The sequence below is a fragment of the Dendrobates tinctorius genome, unplaced genomic scaffold (genome assembly GCF_039654945.1).
Source record: "Dendrobates tinctorius isolate UK_male_01 unplaced genomic scaffold, ASM3965494v1 ptg000226l, whole genome shotgun sequence".
NCBI classification, from domain to species: domain Eukaryota; kingdom Metazoa; phylum Chordata; class Amphibia; order Anura; family Dendrobatidae; genus Dendrobates; species Dendrobates tinctorius.
Genome location: NW_027361893.1, coordinates 1926263 through 1947814, shown reverse-complemented (window position 1 = coordinate 1947814; position 21552 = coordinate 1926263). Strand labels below are relative to the sequence as shown.

Below are 21552 nucleotides of genomic sequence, written 5' to 3'. Positions count from 1 at the left end.
ATTCTTTGCTGGTTCTCAGATGCCCAGTCACAAGTCTCTATTACAACCACAGAGAAAGTGGGAATTACTTCTCACATTTCAGTTGGGAAAAACAAAATTATGGATTCTGTCAAAATTCCTTTCTCACTGGTTCTAACCAGCTTACTATACTTTCAGAAATAAAGAGGAATGTTTAACACAAAGACACCTCTATCTCAGAGACAACTCCCTGTGTTATTGCTTTTATGGATAACACTTATAAAGCTAATACTAAAATACAGAATTATCCAAGATATATAGTTAGATTTAATTCAATAATAATGAAAGCAAAGTATAAACATTACATCTCCTCCCTCATTTCTGTCTATCGGCCTAACCGACCGCTGCGCTCTGCAAATGACTTTCGACTAACCTCTGCCCTAATCCGTACCTCCCACTCCCGACTCCAAGACTTCTCCCGTGCTGCGCCAATCCTCTGGAATGCTCTACCCCAAGATATTAGGACCATCCACAATTTGCATAGTTTTAGGCGCTCGTTCAAAACACATTTGTTCAGAGCGGCCTATCACATTCAGTAATCAAAGTCATGTTATGTTTGTGTGTGTGTAGCCCATTCACTATCTCCATCTAACCCCCACCCCCTGAAGATGGCTGGACCGTCATTGTAAATACATCATTGTAAATACAAACCTGTGCTTTGTATCTCCCCCACCTCATTGTAGATTGTAAGCTCCACGAGCAGGGTCGTCTTATTTTGCTTTAATTATTGTATTGTTAACGTTGTTACTTATGACTGTTGTGTTTGAAACTGTTCAACTGTAAAGCGCTGCGGAATATGTTGGCGCTATATAAATAAAGATTATTATTATTATTATTATTATTATAAACATTCACCATAACAATTCCTCCCTTTTTATTATTACAGACAATTTATCCATCAGCTACTTCCCCGTGCTATGAGAGCCTGGGGGGGGGGCGAATCCCATTCACCGACAGACACCTTGTCTATAAATCTCATCATATATGTTTAGCGGAGGAGCTCTGTGATATTTTGCAGATGTGATAACTGATGGTCTATGATGTCTGATCTTGCTCTCTTTACAAAGTGGTGATTTCGGATGTGTTCAATGAGCTCATCCAGAAGCACCGCGCATAAAGCAGGGGGCGGCGCTTTGGGCAGAGCGGGTTATCCCTCTCGACCAAAGCGCTAGGAAGACGGTACGTGGAAACGTACCCTTAAGCATCCATTGCATGGGTACCAAAAGACACAGTAATTAGCCCCCCCGGCGATTCTGTTGGCCACAATATCTACAGTCTCATCCTATCATTTCTGCATAAGGCAGGGGTGTCAAAAAGGATTCAAGATTTACATCAAGTACAAAGACTACAGGGGTCTCTGTGTTTTCATACTATCATAGATTACACACACAGTTCTATGTCTATATCCTTTGATTTATCTTCACGCATTGAGATACAGGAAAGATCTTTTTAGGCTGGTTTCACATTAGCGCTTTTTAAGCGCACGCACGGCCGGGGGTAGCTCCGCCCCCGAGCCGGCTCTCTGCCCGGCGTGCCCGCCCCTTGCTTGTAGCGCCGCCTCCTAGCGCACAGCGGCGCCTGCGATCAGCGCACCCTATCTTTAGCATAGGGTGCGCAGATCGTGCGCAGGCCGTGCGCTAGTTGCGCTTTGACCTGCGCTGCGCACTTTTGACGGTGCGCCGTGCGCGCCAAAATCGAACTTTTCGGATTTTGGCGCGCACGGCGCACCGTCAAGAGTGCGCAGCGCAGGTCAAAGCGCAACTAGCGCACGGCCTGCGCACGATCTGCGCACCCTATGCTAAAGATAGGGTGCGCCGATCGCAGGCGCCGCTGTGCGCTAGGAGGCGGCGCTACAAGCAAGGGGCGGGCACGCCGGGCAGAGAGCCGGCTCGGGGGCGGAGCTACCCCCGGCCGTGCGTGCGCTTAAAAAGCGCTAATGTGAAACCAGCCTTACCGTGTTAGCCAGTAGATAGAAAAATATTTAGAATCTAGAGTCCTCAGTGGTTGATGCCTTTTAATGGCTAACTCAAAATATAGTAACAAATTGCAAGCTTTCAAGACTACTTAAGGTATAGAATAATGCAAAATCTGAAGAGTCACATATTTATACACAAGACAGAAATAATGCAATAGATAAGACAATTGACGTGAAGCAGACCTATCATTATGGGAGAGGGAGAAATAGTTGTGGCCATAAATATTGGAACAGTTCATAGATAAGGAATGTAAAAGTTTTATTGTCCTCTGATTGTGGTCTGGTTCTGTGTTGTGATGCCTCCACAAGATCTGAGGAGCAAATTCTTTAATTGATGTAAAAAGACATAAATCCATGCGACACATTCATTCCTGCACTGATTGCCTCAAAGGTTGTCATGAGTTTATACTTCCAGACTCTTCTGTCTGAGATTTGAATACAAATTTAAAAAAAACTGACTGTCACATCCAAACAAATCTGAAAATTGAACTGCATTACTGCACTAGATATATGAAAAATTAAGAATGCTTAGTGCATAAATTGGCCAATTTATGTGAACCTGGAAGCCACGCTAAGGCAATTCTCATTTCCAGGACCTAACACTGCCAAACCTGTCTTAGAAAAAAGTCTTCATGTGTATGGGAACCTGTGAATCCTCTCTTGGACTGAAATCTATATCTCTGTTGAGGGGTAGGGTCCTGCTGTGATTAAAAATGCCTGAGGCTAAGAGGCGGAGTGCTCACTCAGAAGGCTAATGAATACTGACCGTCACATCCAAGCATAGACTAGGTGTGAACAGGTGCTTACCTACAGTCACCAACTCACATATAATACAATAAATAGGGCAGCACTCTGTAGCACTATAGCTTGCAAGCATGAAATATGAGAATTGAACTGCATTTTTTCACAAGAAATATGAAAAATTAAGAATGCTTAGAGAATAAATTGGCCAATTCAGTCGCCTTAACGTGGCTTCCAGGTACACATGAATTGGCAAATTTATGCGCTAAGCATTCCCAATTTTTCATATTTCAAGTGCAGTAATGCAGTTCAAATTTTCTTATTTCACGTTTGCAAGCTATAGCGCTACAGAGTGCTACTTTATTTTATTATCTCTGAGATTTGAAGTTACATTTTATTACAAGTAATTTCGTGCCCAGGCTTCTTCCCTGTGTGAGTTCTTTGATGTGTAAAAAGAGCTGATTTATCTGTAAAACATTTCCCACATTCTGAACATGAAAAAGGCTTCTCCCCTGTGTGAGTTCTCTGGTGGCTATCAAGATGCGCTTTCCTGTTAAAACATTTCCCACATTCTGAACATGAAAAAGGCTTCTCTCCTGTGTGAGTTCTCTGGTGCCTATCAAGATGCGCTTTCCTGTTAAAACATTTCCCACATTCTGAGCATGAAAAAGGCTTCTCCCCTGTGTGAGTTCTCTGATGTTTAAAAAGAGCTGATTTATCTCGAAAACTTTGCTTACATTCTGAACATGAAAAAGGCTTCTCCCCTGTGTGGGTTCTCATGTGCCTATCAAGGTCTGTTTTTAAGTTAAAACATTTCCCACATTCTGAGCATGAAAAAGGCTTCTCCCCTGTGTGAGTTCTCTGATGTTTAAAAAGAGCTGATTTATCTCGAAAACTTTTCTTACATTCTGAACATGAAAAAGGCTTCACCCCTGTGTGGGTTCTCATGTGCCTATCAAGGTCTGTTTTTAAGTTAAAACATTTCCCACATTCTGAACACAAAAAAGGCTTCTCCCCTGTGTGAGTTCTCTGGTGGCAATCAAGATGAGCTTTCCTATTAAAACATTTCCCACATTCTGAACATGAAAAAGGCTTCTCCCCTGTGTGGGTTCTCACGTGCCTATCAAGGTCCGTTTTTAAGTTAAAACATTTACTACAATCTGAACATGAAAAAGGCTTCTCCCCTGTATGGGTTCTCACGTGCCTATCAAGGTCCGTTTTTAAGTTAAAACATTTCCCACATTCTGAGCATGAAAAAGACTTCTCCCTTGAATGGGTTCTCTTGTGGCTATCAAGATGCGCTTTCTGGTTAAACCAATTACCACACTTGGAACAAGAAAAGCTATTCTTTGCCGTGTGAATTTTTTGATGTTTAAGAAAAGACTTTTCGATGGGAAAACTATTTCCACATTCTGAAAATGAAAATGGCTTCTTTGCTTTAGTTTGTTTTTGAATTCTTATTTTGTGACTTTGATTTTCCTTAGTAGTCGGTAATGAATCAGAAGACAGGACCTGTTTCAAAGGATCAGATGACAGATCTTTGCTGTGAATGGATGATGGTATATCTGGAGTAATAGTATTCAGTTCAATTGTATCCTGTGGAATCTCAAGATCATCCGATTTAAAAATTGAAGATGTCAGCTGTCCCTCTGATCTTCTGGTACAGTCATCTGCCAAGAATAAAACCAATATTTATTTTTGAATAAAATATCCTTAAATTTTATAATTTTGAACATTTCTGCTTAAACTGTCAGTAAAAATATCAAGTTATGTAAAAATATTGAATTATTCACCAAGACAATGGCAGTTTACAGTCTAATAGGAAACTTAATAGGATGAACCAGTAGGGCATGGGGTTCATCTTTGTTCATTCTGCCTCCCAAATATGGAATAAAAAGCCACAAAACAATGTTATGTAGGTGAAAATAATACCAATAAAATCTTGTACTCATCTCACAAAAAACAAGCCACCCACTCAGGTCCATCAACTGTAAGTGGAAAAACAGAGGTTTCTACAATATTAGTGGTTCAAAGGCTGTTGAAAAGCAACATGGCTTCCATAAATCAATCCAGCAATATCCGCTCTTTCAAAGTCTAATCTCCCCCTCACTTCTGAGCCTTGAATTGCGCCGAAACCACATTTAGCATCCATGAATTTGGCATTGCCATAGTGAGGAGAATCCACTTAATTTATGGTGTGTGTCTTTCTCCTGAAGCACAATCTGGGCACTATGTGTTGGGTAATAAAACTGCAAATGTGCAATTTTCACTCTCCAACATCTACTGATTGCTAATATGCGTAAAGTGTCTTTGTAGTCAAAATACTCCCTACCTCTAAAGATTAATTAATTCAAGGTTATAATTCCCAAAATTGCATCACTCTATGTGAATTTTGTCATGATCCTAGTGCAGGTTTTGGACCTGCACGTCAGGGGTTAATGGTTGTGGCATCTCTTTGGATCAGGGAGGTCTTCTTATAACCCTGAGAAGCTCCAAACGCTGTCAGTTATACTTTTGCCCTCAGCTGAGTAGTTTGACCCTTGTGTGCTTGTGCCTGCTCTGTGTTTGATTCCCTGTTGCAGATCCAGTCCGTCCTCCCATCTTGGTTTGTGTCTAGTGATTCTGTACTGTTTACTGCCTGCCTGGTACTTGACCCCTGCTCTGCTCTGACTGCCCGCTTCATCTTTCCCTCTTGTACCTCGTCTGCCCTCCACGGTTCTTACCCCTGGCCTGCATCTGACTCCTCTTCTGTTATACTCCCTTTGGTACCGTTGCTGCCCTCTCAGACCCTACCTCGGCTTGACTGACCTTTTCCTGCCAGCACTCTCGCCTGCCTCCCCATTGAGTCACGGCGGACTCCGCCCCAGTCCCGCCTCCTGCGGTCACGTGCCGCAGGTCCTGTGACCCTGTGGGTACGCTCACTCCCAGCAGCCTGCAGGGTCTTCTGCCCCGCTCGTCTCAGGCTTAACCAGATCCATGCTGTGTGCACATCACCGGTTAGTGCCCGTGACAAATTTCTATTGCTCTAGTTTTCTGCCCCTTTGTCACATTAGGTCTTCTGCACATAGTGTGTCCCATCTCCTCTTATCTGCTCTTGCTACGTCTGTTTCTGACACCAGGAGCCACATTATTCATTCTGCAGGCAGCGCTGGTAATGGAGGAGACATGGGAACCAGAAGATTCAAGAGAATTTAGGGAAGTGAGAATCTGGAATTCCTTGCCTGATGAGGTGATGATGGCAAACTCAGTTGAGAGGCTCAAGATAGGCCTGGATGTCTTCCTGGAGCGTACCAATATTGTATCTTACAGTTATTAGCTTCTTTAGAAGGACGTAGATCTGGGGATTTATTCTGACGGAATATAGACTGAACTTAATGGACAAAGGTCTTTTTTCGGCCTTGCTAACTATGTTACTATGTCCACTTGTTTCCTATTATTCTTTATGAAGAATTTCAAAGTTATCACCACATAAAGTGACACATGTCAAATTTGAAAAATGGGCCCTGATTAGGAACACACAACTGGCTGGGGGAAGTGGTTAAATCAGAGTATTTTGGACACTATTGCAGTCAAAAACAGTATAGACAACAACACAGATACTGAAATGATGAAACATATTAGTCTTAATCAGTAAAAAATGCTTAAGTAAGGCTCTCTCACCGATAAAGCCTGTAACTCCCCTACACGCCTTGCTGTAGATATGGCCACCAAGAATGCTGCCTTGCACGAGAGGAACTGGGGAGTACAAGACAGGGGCTCGAATGGAGGACCTGTGAGGCCCCTGAGAACCAAGTTTAAGTACCAAGATGGGACAACAATTTGTCTCGAGGGATATAATCTGATTGCTGAAACCATGAATCTCTTTATCCACCGATGGCCAGCTAGATCCTGGTCAAAAAAGGTATTTAAGGCGGAAACCTGAACCTTTAGCGTACTTGGTTTAAGACCCAGTTCTAGTCCCTTTTGCAAAAAGTCCAGTATTTTCGACATGTTTGGGTGGAAGGGATCAGGTGTATTAGGGTGACACCATGAGGAGAACTTCTTCCATACTTTATTATATATGGCATTGGTAACAGGTTTCCTTGACTTTTGTAAGGTGGATATTACCGATTGTGAGAGCCCCCTGGCTCGTAATACTTGGGCTTCAGTAACCTGGCCACAAGGTTCAGCATTCGAGGCTTTGGGTGACAAAGAGGACCCTGTAGAAGGAGGTCGTGTGACAGTGGCAAGTGAACTGGCCCGTCCAACTGGAGCTCTATAATGAGATTGGAACAGCTCCTTTTCAGCCATACCGGGGCATCCAGGATAGTCGGTACCTGATGGTCCCGAATCTTTCGAAGGGTCTTCGTGAGTAATGGTATCGAGGGGAAGACATATGCCAGCCGAAAACTTCATGTGTGGGCGAAGGAGTCTACTTCCTGAGAGGCGTCCCTGGGATTTAGGGAAAAGTAGGCCTCGACTTGTGTATTCTGGCTTGAGGCCAATAGGTCGACCTCTGGTAGGCCCCATTTGTCTGTCAATATCCTGAAAACTTCCTTCTTCAGGCACCACTCTCCTGGCTGGATCTCTCAGTGGCTTAGAAAGTCTGCCTGTTGGATTTCGGACCCCTTCAGGTGTACTGCCGTCAAGGAGAGGAGATGTCTTTTAGCCCAGCAGAATATCTGGCCTGAGAGCCCTCTCAGACTGTCGAATCTCATGCTCACTTGATGTTTGAGATGGGCCACAGAAGTCATATTGTCTGAGTAAACTCGGATGTGTTGCCCTGGAACGGAAAGTGAGATACCACAGCCCCCAGCCTCTTCTGCTGGCATCCGTGGTCACTGTCACCAGGGTGGATTGTACCCAACCTACGCCTTTGCGAAGGTTTGCTTGATTTGACCACCAGGCTAGGGAGGCTTTTACACTTCCTGTTGTTTGGGTCCTTCTGGCTAATGAGTTGGGATTCCCATCCCAGTTTTTTAGATTGTGTGCCTGCAGAGTTCAGGAGTGTGCCTAAACCCAAGACACCGATTGTATGCAGGCCGTCATTGAACCCAGGAGAGACATAGCTGTCTGTAGGGTGACCTTTGTTTTTTGAGGTTCAGTACCTTTTCTATCAGATTTTGGCGATGGTCCTCTGGTAAGAATGACATTTGCCTCACCGAATCCACAAGAATCCCCAAAAATCTTATCGACCTTGAAGGCTGGAGTTGGGTTTTTTTAGGTTGAGGACCCAACCGAGGTTTTGTAGAATGTCCAGAGTTCTGGCCACATGGTCTCTGAGGATCTCGGCGGAAGGACCAATAATTAGTAGGTCGTCCTGATAGGATACGATGGAAATACCTTGTCCCCGTATGTACGATACTGCCTCCGCAGTGACTCTGGAGAAGACCCTTGGGGCCGACGAAATCCCAAAGAGGAGCACATTGTATTGACAGTGCATTAACCTTTGGTTCAGCCGAACAGCAAATCTTAAATATTTCCTGTGTTGAGGGTGTATAGGCACATGGAAATAGGCGTCCTTTAGGTCAGTAGTTGCCATAAAGGAATGCGGGCCTATCAGGAGGATGGCTGATTTTATGGATTCCATCTTGAATTTGGGGTAAGTGATGAAACAATTGAGAGCCCTTAGGTTTATGATAATCCGGGCCTGTCCTGTGGGTTTCTTTACCATAAAAAGACAGGAATAATGACCTCTTCCCTGTTCGTTTTCTGGAACCGGGGATATCGCTCCTGACACCAACAGCTCCTGAAGCCCCGACATCATTAGGGCCTGAGACTATCGAGATGGAGGGGAGGTGACTCTCAAGATCTGGGGAGGGGAAGCCTCAAATTCTATTAGAAGGCCCTAATTGATGACATTGAGAACCCAGCGGCTGCTGGAAATGGCCTGCCAACTGTTGGCGAATCTCGAGAGCCCCCCCCCCACACCGGATCGGAGTCATTGCTTTTCCTGCTGTGGTTGCTGGGGAACGAGAATATTTTTGGGCTTCCCCTTGGCATAGCTCCATCTCCCAGTTTTTCCCTTTCCCTTGGGCTGGGAGGGCCGAGATTGGGAGGGCCGAAAAAAACGCTTCCTAGGTGGTCTTTGCTCAGAAAAGGGCTTTCCTTCTATCCGTGGCCTTTAACAGGATCTCATCTAGTGCTGGTCCGAACACATACTCGCCCTTAAAGGGAATAGAGCATAGTTTTATTTTTGAGGTTACATCTCCGCTCCACATCTTGAGCGAGAGTTCCCCTCTGGCCGAGTTAGCCTGGACCAATGGATTGACTCTATAGAAGTGTCTGCCAGGAAAACGGTCGCCTTCTGGAGAATCAGCAGCGAGTCTAGCAAATCCCCTCTAGGAGTCCCCTGGGAGATGTGATTCTCCAATGCATCCAACCAGCAGAAAAGGTACCTGGCTACACAGGTGGATGCAATATTAGATCTGAGAGCAGATGTGGAAGTTTCCCAGGATATTTTTTAGAAGACTCTCAATCTTCCTATCCATGGGATCTCTTAACTGGGAAGAGTCTTCAAAGGGTATGGCGGTTTTCTTTGCCACTCTTGCCACCTGATCATCCACTTTAGGGATACACCACTTAATACGATCTTCATTGAGAGGGAACCCGTTTGAAGTGTGAGGGGGTGGTTAGCCGCTTTTCTGGAAGCTCCCATTCCTGATTGGCTTTCCCATACATAAAAGTATTGTGGATATGGTCAATCTGTTTATTTACATGTAACCAACTAAACAATTCGTCCTGTATGGATTGAGGGACGGGTTCTTCCTCCAACCCCATAGTGCTCTGTACAGCACTCACCAATATGTTCAGAAGAAAAAAAAGATATTTCCTGACCTCAGAATTTCTATGGGCTACAAAATCTTCCCATCTCCCTGACGACGACTCGTAAGAGATATCTGAATCTGAATCAGAGGCCTCCACTTGAAACTTTCTCTTTTTTGGGAGAGATGGACCAGGCCAGGGTGGCGGTGGGGGAGGAGTAAACGTGGCCAAAGAGGTCTGCACCTCCTGTTTGACAAGCGTACGTATCTCCTCAATTAGAGAGGGGTGCTCCACTCTGATTACTTTATCTGTACAGGGCTGGCACAGCTTTTTCTCCCATCTTAGGGGCAGCTTTAGGTTACAGATGACACACTTGGTGGGTCTTTTAGTGGAGGCTTTATGGGTAGACTTGTCTCCCTAAATGGAAGTAGGGGAGCCTATAATACCCAGACCGATTGGCGCGTACAGGAGGGAGAGACGCCGGAGAGCTCAGGGAGGCCTCTGGGAAGGGGATCACTGGCCCGCTTTACCCCCGCAAGGGGACGCAGGTGGGCCAGGAAAAGGTCCCTGAATCCACCCGAAGGGGAGACGAGAGCATGAGGGAGGAGAAAATCAGAGCCCACGACCACCACTGCCTGGACGAAGGTCTAATCTCTAAGGTACTACTGCAGTCGCCGGCCACGCAGCATACCTGGAACCTGTCCATGCCCCATGGCGGACAGGAAAGACACTGGCTAATGGGAGATGGGATGTGTTTTTAACCTCTTTGTGTTTACTGTCCCCCATTAGGGTATGGAGACAACCTCCTACGCTGTCGTGGAAGGTGTCTAGAGAAAAAAAAATTTTTCCTCACCCTCCCGGGGCCAGTGCCGTGTCTTCGTGACAGTTCCTGGTGCCTGTCATTGTTTGCAGTGCTCAAGTCACGTCTATAACACTGCAGCCAGTCGGGGAACTCAATGGCCATGACGACTCATGGCGTCAACTCACATGAAGCTGCTGAGCTCAGGTATTGGATCCAGTAGTGTTGATATGACATCAAACAATAACAGGCACCGGAATCAGTGGCTGAACCTAGGATTGGAGAGTAAGAGCTAATTCAGATATACCGTATTTTATGCATTATAAGACGCAGTTTTTTCCCCCAAAATTTGGGGGGGGGAATGGGGGGGGGTCTTATAATGAGGATATACCTTACCGGTACTGTTGCTGCAGGCTGGGATGAGGGGGCGCCCGGCGGTGCTGCTGGGGTGCTTGGCGGTGGTGCTGGGGTCACTGGTCCAGCGGGTTGGCTCTGCCGACATTTTGTGAAAGGCCAGAGCCCCCCCGCAGTTCCATGGTTTCCTGTGCAGTGGACGCCAGAAAAATGGTCACCGGGGTATGGCGCACGCGCAGATAGAGATCTTGATGCGACGATCTTCATCAGAGCATGCGCCGCCCCCCGGCAGCCATTTCCCGGAGTCCTCCGCACAGGAAACCACGAAACTACAGGGGGCTCTGGCCTTTCACAAAATGTAGGCAGAGCCCCCCGCAGCACTGGAGACCCAGGCAGCAGCGCCGCACACCTGGGCAGCAGCGCCGGACATCCCAGCACCACCGACGGCCACACCCGCAGCACTGGACACCTGCAGCGGCGCACTGTACATCGGATACCCCCTCATCCCAGCCTTCAGCAGCGACCCAGGGACCCCGCTTCACCGCAGCCACCACCCCCGGTAAGCAATAAGATGCATGGATTATAAGAAACACCATAATTCTATTTAAATAAAAAGTTTTTCCTATTTTTCTCTTCAAAATTTGGGGTGCGTCTTATTTTCCGGAGTGTCTTATAATCCGAAAAATAAGTTTTTCTCATGTATCAGAAAAACAATCCTTGTTTCATCAGTGATTCTGTTCAGCATTTCATCAGATCTTCCGCAATGTCAACATCTCATTTGCGTTTGGTCTGAGATTCATCCATTTTATTCCAATGAGAAATAGGAAAAGGTAGAGAAACTTACTTATCTAGCAGCCGATGAAATTTGAGTGCTATCCGATTTTTCCAGGACGTCCCTCCTGACAGCACCAGGGACGACGTACCTCGCCTCCTTGCAAGGACAGGAAGAGCACACAAGAGGTTAAAAACCAGTCTCCATCCCCATTCCCTCAGTGTTTCTTCCTGTCCCTGCACGGAGGGACGCCCCCGCGCTGAAACCCTCCTGGGTGGGGATCCCTCAGCCACAGAGATCAGGGGAGGGACGAGCCCCCTGGGTAGAGCTGCTTCCTCCCGCAGCGGAGGCTCTCAGCTCCGACGCCAGCAGCGCGGGGACCGGAAGTCGCGTGCAGAGAGACCGCAACGCATTTCCGGTGACATCAGAGCGCTGCAAATACAGGCCGCCGGCGGGCGCGCTGAAGGAGCAGAGCTCGGCATCAGCGAGACAGGCAGCACCCGCCTGTCCTGATCTTGCAGAGGCTCACAGCAAGGATGGAGAACCAGGGCAGAATCGACCCGGACGGGGTAAGTGTGCATAGCGCATACCAACCGACCGAGACCCGGACTGCCCAGATCAGAGCCTGACTGTCCCTCTCTTGCACTATGCAGGAAAAGGCACAACCGACAGCGCCCACTCCCACGACCGCGGAGTAAGACCCAGGGAAGCCCAATAAGTGTCCCGTATGCAGGGTTAAGCTCCCCAGCAAGCACAAGAAGTTGCTGTGTGACACCTGTACGGCCAAAGTAATGAAGGGCGAACAGCCGTCCCTCCTATAGGAGATGAGATCGCTGCTTCGAGAGGAGGTCTAGGCTTCCGTGGCCACCCTGTCCCAGCCCCAGCCAGCCAGTCCAGGCCCCAGTGCTAAGCGAACCAGACAGGAGGTGGAGCCTAGTTCAGAGGAAGGTTCCTACTCCTCGGAGTTGGATCAGGAAGAAGGCGAGCTGGGCACTAGTGAACCGGAGTATGGGAAAAGATACCTCTTTTCCTCGGATGATACAGACAATCTGGTACAGGCGGTCAGAGACACAATGCAGATTGAGGAGGTCCAGAATCCTCAGTCCAGACAGGACATGATGTTCGGGGGCCTTAGGGCGCAGAGGAAAGTAGTATTCCCAGTGAATGACCATGTGCGAGCTATGGTCCTGGTGGAATGGGAGGCAGCGGAAAAGCGTCTCGTGATATCTCGGGACTTTAAGAGACATCTCCCCTTCGACCTGGAGGACATTAAAGAATGGGAGGTAGTTCCCAAAATTGATGTCAATGTGGCAAAAGTGGCCAAGAAAACAACGATCCCCTTTGAGGACGCGTCTAGTCTGAGGGACCCCATGGATAGGAAGACGGATAACCTACTAAGGCGGGCCTGGGAAACATCAGCAGCCTTAATTAAAACAAACGTAGCAGCTACTTCGGTAGCAAGGTCTATGTGTTTATGATTGGGGCAGTTAGAGGAACACTTAACTAATAAAACCCCAAGGGAGGAAATTATAGATTCACTTCCGATCATGAAATCAGCCACAGCCTTCCTAGCCGATGCATCGGCAGAATCCGTTAGAATTTCTGCCCGGAATGGCTTTTTGTCAAATTCGGCACGCAGAGCCATCTGGTTAAAGACCTGGACGGGTGACGGAGCCTCTAAAAACAAGCTCTGTGCCCTTCCCTTCTCTGGGTTAAATGTCTTTGGCCCAGCATTAGATGATATATTAGAAAAAGCATCTGATGTAAAGAAAGGGTTCCCAGAGGAAAAGAAACCTAGGGACCAGCCCTTTCGTAGACCTGGGGGATAAAGAAGACAGCAGTACTATAGATACCAGGGGAGCTCTCAGAGGGGTTCCTACGGTAGCACCCACTCTAGAGCTGGAAGATCTAGAGCCCACCCTTCTGGATCTCGTACTAGATCCAGAAGAACATGACTATACCAACATAGTGTGTCGACTCAGAGAATTCAGTTCCCAGTGGTCTCAGATCACAAAAACATCAGTGGGTACTGAGAACAATAGCAGAGGGTTACCAAACAGAATTTTCATCCCCTCCCCCCGAAAGGTCCATTTCTCCCCGCAGAATAATTAACGACTCCCAGATGTGGGTCGACGTGACAGAACTGGCAAACTCACGTGTGATAATTCCGGTTCCCCGGGCAGAAATTGGGGCGGGCCACTATTCGTCCCTATTTGCCATCGTGAAGCCATCCAGAGAATCCCGTACCATTATAAATATGAAACCCTTAAATGCCTGGGTCATGGACAAAAAATTCCGAATGGAGTCAATCAGATCCACAGTCCATCTGATAGACAAGAATGCCCTGATGTGTACCCTGGACCTGAAAAGTGCCTACTATCAGGTACCAATTCACCAAATGTCACAGAGATTCCTGAGGTTTGCAGTAAGACTTCAGAATCGGACCTGCCACTTTCAATTTCAGTGTCTTCCGTTTGGTCTGGCCTTCGCGCCTCGAGTCTTTACGAAGCTAATCGCGGAAGTGGTGGCGTTCCTAAGAAAATCGGGGCATAATCATCATTCCATACCTAGACTACTTCCTCCTGGTGGCGAGGTCAACAGAGGAACTGCGGCGACACAAGGAGAAGACAATAGAGGTTCTAGAGTTCCTGGGCTGGATCATAAACAAAGAAAAATCGGACCTAGTACCAGAAAGGAGAAAAAAAATTTTGGGAGTACTACTGGACTCCAGAAGCAGAACTTCCTTCTTACCACCAGAAAAACAGACAAAGATACGGGACAGCATGAAGGAACTTCAAAAAGGCCGCGTTTCCATCAGAGTAGCAATGCGCGCTCTGTGCCTCATGACATCCTGCATCCCTTGTATCCGATGGGCACAGTTCCATGCGAGAACCCTTCAAAAAGAAGTACTTGCCACCTGGAATCATCACCAGACCTCCCTAGACAAGAAAATGGCCTTGTCTCCAGCAGTAAAAAGATCCCTGGTGTGGTGGATGCAGCGACAAAACCAAAGGAAAGATGTCCCCTGGATCACCTCCCCATGCATCATAATCACTACAGACGCCAGCAAATGGGGCTGGGGAGCTCATCTAGAAGGCAGAATTCTTCAGGGAGAATGGCCGGCAAACATGCGGTCCACTTCCTCCAACTACAAGGAACTTTACGCCACATGGGAGGCCCTAAGAAGTAATCAGGACCGACTAAAAAACCAACACGTCAAGATTCTATCGGACAATGTGACAGCGGTATCCTTCCTCCGGCATCAAGGAGGAACAAGGCATTATGCACTCCAGGACCTGGCAAAAAAGATTTATTCCTGGGCAGAAAATACGGTTCTGTCAGTAACAGCCGTCCATCTCGAAGGATCACAAAATACTGTGGCAGATTATTTAAGCAGGCAGATGATCTGTCCCACGGAGTGGGAGCTGAACACGGAGATCTTCCAGAACTTATGCCAGCGCTGGGGAAGACCGCAGATAGACCTCTTCGCAACCAGAAAGAATACTAAGACGTGCAGGTTTTTCTCTCTGAATCCGCTGGACAATCCAGAGGGGGTAGACGCCCTAAGCCAGAAGTGGGGGCAGACTCTCTCATACGCATTTCCCCCGATAGCTCTCATTCCAGCCATCCTCAGGAAGATTCAGGAGGATCAGGCAAGAGTGCTACTGATGGCACCTTATTGGCCGAAAAGGAGCTGGTTTCCACTCCTGGGGATTATGGCAGAAGATCGACAACTTCTGCTGCCACAGAGGGAAGACATCATTCACCAGGGGCCGGTTCTTCACCAAGATCCAGGAAGACTTCACCTGTCAGCCTGGATCCTTAACGGCAGATCCTGAGGGCTCGAGGCCTGTCAGACCAGGTCATATCGACTAGTCAGGCCCGCAGAAAACCCGTAACTTCTGCGATATACCACAAAATTTGGAAAAGATTCTGTCTAGATTGTGGCAGGCCCGACTCAGCGGAAGGAAAACCAGACATCCCAAAGAAACTAGATTTCCTTCAGGCAGGCTTTAATAGAGGACTTAGGCCTAGCACACTGACGTTCCAGATCTCGGTATTAAGCGTCTTTCTTGATTACCCCTTGGCCTCCTATCCCTGGGTAATAAGATTCATCAGGGCAATTCAGAGGTTACGTCCCACAATCAGGAGGTCAGTCCCCCCCATGGGATCTTAGTCTTGTCCTGCGGTCCCTTTGCTTAGATCCCTTTATACAGAGCCAGGAGATGCCCATTTCACATCGAACCATGAAGGTAGCATTCTTAGTGGCGATCAACATCGCAAAACGGATAAGTGAGATACAGGCGCTATCTATCCGAGACCCATTTCTCCGAATCTGGGAGGATCGAATAATCGTGAGATTAGACCCCACTTTTTGCCCAAAGTTGCGTCAGTCCAAAACTTAAACCAGGAAATAATTTTGCCTTCCTTTTGTGAGAACCCATCAAATGACAAAGAAAGGGCCCTGCACGAATTAGATGTACACCAGGCAGTTATTGATTACATCAAGGCCATGCAGGGTTGGAGACAGGACCATAACCTGTTTCTACTCTTTGGGGGGGAAAAACAAAGGGAAAAAAGTCTCAAAAGCCTCCATCGCGAGATGGATAACATCGCTAATCAGTTTAGCCCATGTCTCTAAGGGGGTTCCTCCCCCAGAAGGGTTAAAAGCTCACTCAACGCGAGCATTATCAGTTTCCTGGGCAGAAAGGGCAGGGGCTTCAGTAAACCAAATCTGTAGGGCCGCAACCAAGTCCAGGTTGGAAACATTCTGTAAGCATTACAAATTAGATGTATTATCTAACCAACAGACTGCTTTCGGGAGAATGGTTCTCCAGGCAGTCATCCCACCCTAAGGGGATACTTTGGTAGTAATCAAGGTAGGGGACCACCAGAATGTCTGATTCACGCAGATGGGCCATAACCTCGGCTATAACCTTAGTGAATACCCGGGGGCAACTGCAATGCCAAAGGGAAGGGCAACATATTGGAAATGCTGAACTGACCCATATAAATGAACCGCCACTCTAAGGAATCACTGGTGAGCTGCATGGATGGGTATATGGTAGTAGGCGGCTTAACTCCAACACCACCATAAAGCAGTTTTCAAACTACAATTTTATCGTGGAATTGTTTCCATCTTGAACGGGCGTATGACCGGAAACTCATTGAGGGTTTTAAGATTGATTATAGTCCTAAAGGAGCAGTCTGGTTTACGGACAAGGAATAGAGGGGAGTGAAAACGTCTGACCCTTTCTGCCTCTGGTACTTCTGTCAGGACCTTTTTGCTGCATAGGTCACGGATTTCGGTCTCCAGGGCAGCCTGCTCCAATGGGGAAGACCTGAGTGGGGTGATACTAAATCTGTGTTGGGGGACACAGGAGAATTCTAACCGTACTCCTGAGGCTATCAACCCCAGGATAAGTGAACGTATATTTCCCTATAAAATTGAAATTTATTAATCTCAATTTAAAAAACACACCAACCCAGTGAAAAACTGGTATATAAAAAATACCATAGGATAAAAACCCTAGCCTAGAGGATACCCTACAATAGAACTAAGCTTTATTCCTCCCTGGCCGTGGAGGTTGGCACCATAGTAGGACAATTTTGGCGCCCCCACTCAACGTAGGCTTTCCCTCACTCCCCTATTTCACCCTAGCAAGAAAGGTGGGAAAACAATGTCCAAAAAGGGCAGAGGTGAAGTAAGCCTTGAAACTAGATGGGTACCCAATAGGTATAGCATAAACCAAAGTACATGACCATTTTTGTTTCCCCGTAGATGGTACGGTTCATCAGAAGGTAGTACTCAAGTGAATGCTGGCTGCCATAGTAGATGATGACGCGCCGCAGCCCCACACATGGTGGACTTAAATAACCACCACCAATTAGTTGGCCCCGATAAGCTCCGCCCACCCTATCGCGGGCAAATAGACCGGGTTACACATTATGCTGCAGACAGATGTCTCACCTCCCCCCCACCCCCCATAAACGAGCGCCGCTTTTTTCTCCTTCATTTCCGGTTACTCATACTGCCACGCTCAGATCAGCGTGGCTCGGGTGTCCAGGAAGTACCCTGTGCTCCCAGATAATGGGAGCGAATGTCACATCCGCCCACTCCACCGGAAATGTCCTGCGCTCCAGACAGTGGAACGCAAACAGCGCTCACTTCCTCATTGAGATCTCATACCAACAATAGAAACGGATCACATGATTTAATCCAAATAATGGGAGATCTCAAAAGCGCTCACAAGATGCAAAATCAATATTACACCTTCTTGGGGGATAAAGCAGCAGTTTAATGTATCATATATTAATATATCATAGAAAAATCAAACAAAGCAGAAAACATATTTGCATTAATCCAATAAAAAAGGCCATAATAGGGGCATGTACAAAACATGCATGTAGTGTGCTGTCTAAATCACATATATCCTATCATGTTGTGGACTCCATTGAAACACAAAAGGTATATATTTTCTCAAATGAAACATGCATAAGAGAGGCATTCATTTAAATCTTTTGGAGATCTGATAAATCCTCTCCGACTGTATTAGGTTTATCAGGTCCTTAAAAAGCATTGGGGGATCCCTCTTGCAGACCCAAGTGTCAATAAATTCATCTCAGCCAAACCAGGTGTGAAGTACAGGAAGGGCCGGTCTATTGGTGATCGTTTGGTCCATAGTCTTTATCAGAAACCCGCTGGGACTGGTACATGGCTTGACAGAAGACCTATTGGATTCTATAGATGTGGCAATTGCTCCAGATGTAGTATGATGGCTCAAGGAAAGACCGTCTGTAGTGCAGCCAATGGTTTTTTCAATTAGAGACTTTGGGAATTGCAGGTCCATAGAGATGGTATATAAGGCCACCTGTACCTGTCCCCTGGACTATATTGGAAAAACCAAGAGAGAGCTGAGTGTGGGGGAACACCGAAATGACATTAAACACAGGAGAGATACACCACTAGCCCGCCATATTAATGAGACTCATGCAGGCCGCTTATTGGAGTTATCTTTCACTATGGCGGAGCTTGTGAAGCCTAAAACGAGAGGAGGAGATTTGGACAGACTAATATTAAAACGTGAGGCTGAATGGATATTTAGGATGCAATTCCTCTCTCCTAAGGTTTAAATGAATGCCTCTCTTATGCATGCTTCATTTGAGAAAATATATACCTTTTGTGTTTCAATGGAGTCCACAACGTGATAGGATATATGTGATTTAGACAGCATACTACTTGCGTGTTTTGTACATGCCCCCATTATGGCCTTTTTTATTGGATTAATGCAAATGTGTTTTTTGCTTTGTTTGATTTTTCTATGATATATTAATATATATATGATACATTAAGCTGCTGCTTTATCCCCCAAGAAGGTGTAATATTGATTTTGCGTCTCGTTAGCGCTTTTTCTATTGTTGGTATGAGATCGCAATGAGGAAGTGAGCACTGTTTGCGTTCCACTGTCTGGAGCGCAGGGCTTTTCCGGTGGAGTGGGCGGATGTGACATACGCCCCCATTATCTGGGAGCACAGGGTACTTCCTGGACACCCGAGCCACGCTGATCTGAGCGTGGCAGTATGAGTGACCGGAAATGAAGGAGAATAGCTTAGTTACTCACCGATAACGGTGTTTCTCGGAACCCATGACAGCACCACGGAGAGAGGGGATCCGCCCTTCAGGGACAGGAACCTACAGATAAAAAGGGCGGTACCTCTCCTCCGCCTTCAGTTGGTTACAGAGCATCAGAGGGTCTCCAGGTTAGTTAGACAACAGAAATATATGCACAACATTATAATATTGCTTATCAGAAGCACCGTGCCTTAACAGAAACACTCTACTAACAGTAAAACGTGCCCACCACACTCGTGAAGGGGAGGGGAATAAGCGGGTGCTGTCATGGGTTCCGAGAAACACCGTTATCGGTGAGTAACTAAGCTATTCTCTCTCACCCATGACAGCACCAGGGAGAGAATTTCAGAGATTGGTAGCTTAGGGAGGGACCACCGCCTGAAGGACCCTTCTCCCGAAGGTCAGGTCAGATGTAGAGGCTAGATCTAATCTATAGTGCCTAAAAAAGGTCGAAGGTGATGACCAGGTGGCCGCCTTACAGATTTGTTCTTGCCAGGGTACTCTTGGATGCTTTGAGCCCCTTCCGAGGACCCTGGAAACATACAAAGAGAGAGCCTTCCTTCCTACACTTTTTGGTGGCCTCTAAGTACTGTACTAGGCACCTTTTAACATCTAAAGTGTGGAACTTTTCTTCCCCCTTATTTTTTGGATTTGGGCAGAAGGAAGGAAGGACTACCTCCTGGGACCTGTGAAAATGTGATGACACTTTGGGCAAATAGGCTGGGTCAGGTTTTAAGATAACTCTATCCTCTAGAATTTTTGTGAAAGGAGGCCCCGCTGACAAGGCTTGAATATCGCTTACTCTTCGGGCTGATGTTAGTGCCACCAGAAGCACCGTTTTAAGAGATAGGACTTTTAGGGGTGCCGAGTGAATTGGTTCAAACGGAGGGCCTGTCAGTGTTGAAAGTACAAGATTCAGGTCCCATGATGGTAATCTTTGACTGGCTATTGGCCTCGATCTGGTTGCGGCTTTAATAAACCGTGCTACCCAGGGGTCACCTGCCACATCATGGTTATAGAGGGCGCCTAATGCCGCTATTTGTACTTTTAATGTGTTGACCGCCAGACCCTGTTCTAGGCCCACTTGTAGGAATTCTAGGATTTTATCAATCTGAACCCCGTCCTGAACCTTTGCCCTAGAGGTGGATAGAAATTTTTTCCATATTCTACCATAAGCTCTCATTGTAACTGGTTTCCTACTCTTTTGTAGTGTAGCTATCAGGTTTTCTGAAAAACCCCTGTCCCTCATCAGTGCCCTCTCAAATTCCATGCTGTTAAATGGAGGTTCGGTGCCTGAGGATGTAGCACTGGGCCCTGCGATAGCAGGTCCGGGAGATCCGGTAGGACCCACGGGTCGGTTACTGAGAGCATTCTTAGCCACGAAAACCAGGTTCTTTTGGGCCAGAAGGGGGCTATCAGTATCATTCTTGCCCTGTCCTGCCTGACTTTCTTTAGGACTGCTGGAATGAGCATGATTGGGGGAAAGGCATATGTTAGATTCTGTGTCCATGGGAGCATAAATGCGTCCAGAGTTAGAGGATTCCCCCTGGGATCTAGGGAGCAGAAGGCGTCTACTTTTTTGTTTTTGAAGTCGGCGAACAGATCCACGTCTGGGGTCCCCCACATTTTTACAATCTGCCGAAAAATGGACTGCTTTAGTACCCATTCCCCCTGTCGCAATTGGGTGTGGCTCAGAAAGTCTGCCCTTTGATTCTCTGTACCGCGGATGTGTAGGGCTGTCAGAGATAATAGGTTTGCCTCCGCTAGTTTGAGGATTTTGGCGGATGTGTCCATTAGGGTTCGGGACCTGGTTCCCCCCTGATGGTTTATATAGGCCACTGTGACCCGATTGTCCGAAAGGATACGGACATGGTGGTTCTGGAGTAGGGGTAGGAAGTGTGTTAGGGCATAGCCTACTGCTAGAAGCTCCTTTTGATTTGAGGAGGCTCTTAGTTCTTGATTTACCCATTCGCTCTGAGTCACCTCGTTGTTCATGTGCGCTCCCCATCCTGTAGGACTGGCATCTGTTGTCACTACGTGTGTTATCTTTGGTGCCCAGGGGATCCCTTTGGACAGGTTCTCCTGGTTTCCCCACCAAGCTAGGGAATGAATAGTGCTTGAATTTAGGGTAATGCGACCCTCTAGGTGTCCCCCTACTACTGCCTGGTTGGCCAATACGTCCCACTGGAGATTTCTCGTGTGTAACTGAGCCCATTGAACTGCTGGTAGGCAGGCAGATAGTGAACCCAACAGTGACATGGCCTTCCTTAGTGTCATGGAGGGATTTTGGATTGCTCTTGCTGTAATTTGAGCGATCTTCTCCTTTTTGTGGTTTGGGAGGCGACACTCCTGAATGTTTGAGTCTAGTGTTAGGCCCAAGAATTCTTTTACCCTGCTCGGCTCCAATCTTGATTTTTTTAGATTTAGAAGCCAGCCCAGGTCTTGTAGAGTGTTCATCACCCGGTCTCTCTGTTCCCTGCATTTTTGAGCCGAGCTGCCCGCTATTAGGAAATCGT

The 21552-nt window shown here is 47.0% G+C and overlaps 1 protein-coding gene across 3 annotated transcripts in view; it reads right to left on the bottom strand.

The window, feature by feature from the left end:
* Positions 1-2017: 2017 nt before the first annotated feature.
* The window catches only part of LOC141059306 (uncharacterized), a 54063-nt gene continuing 34528 nt past the window's right edge, over positions 2018-21552 (bottom strand). For all 3 annotated transcript variants that reach the window (XM_073555635.1, XM_073555637.1, XM_073555636.1), the window contains exon 7: positions 2018-4404. In XM_073555635.1, coding sequence (XP_073411736.1) covers positions 3122-4404 — 1283 coding nt within the window. In that variant the 3' untranslated portion in view covers positions 2018-3121. The remainder of the gene's footprint in view (positions 4405-21552) is intronic.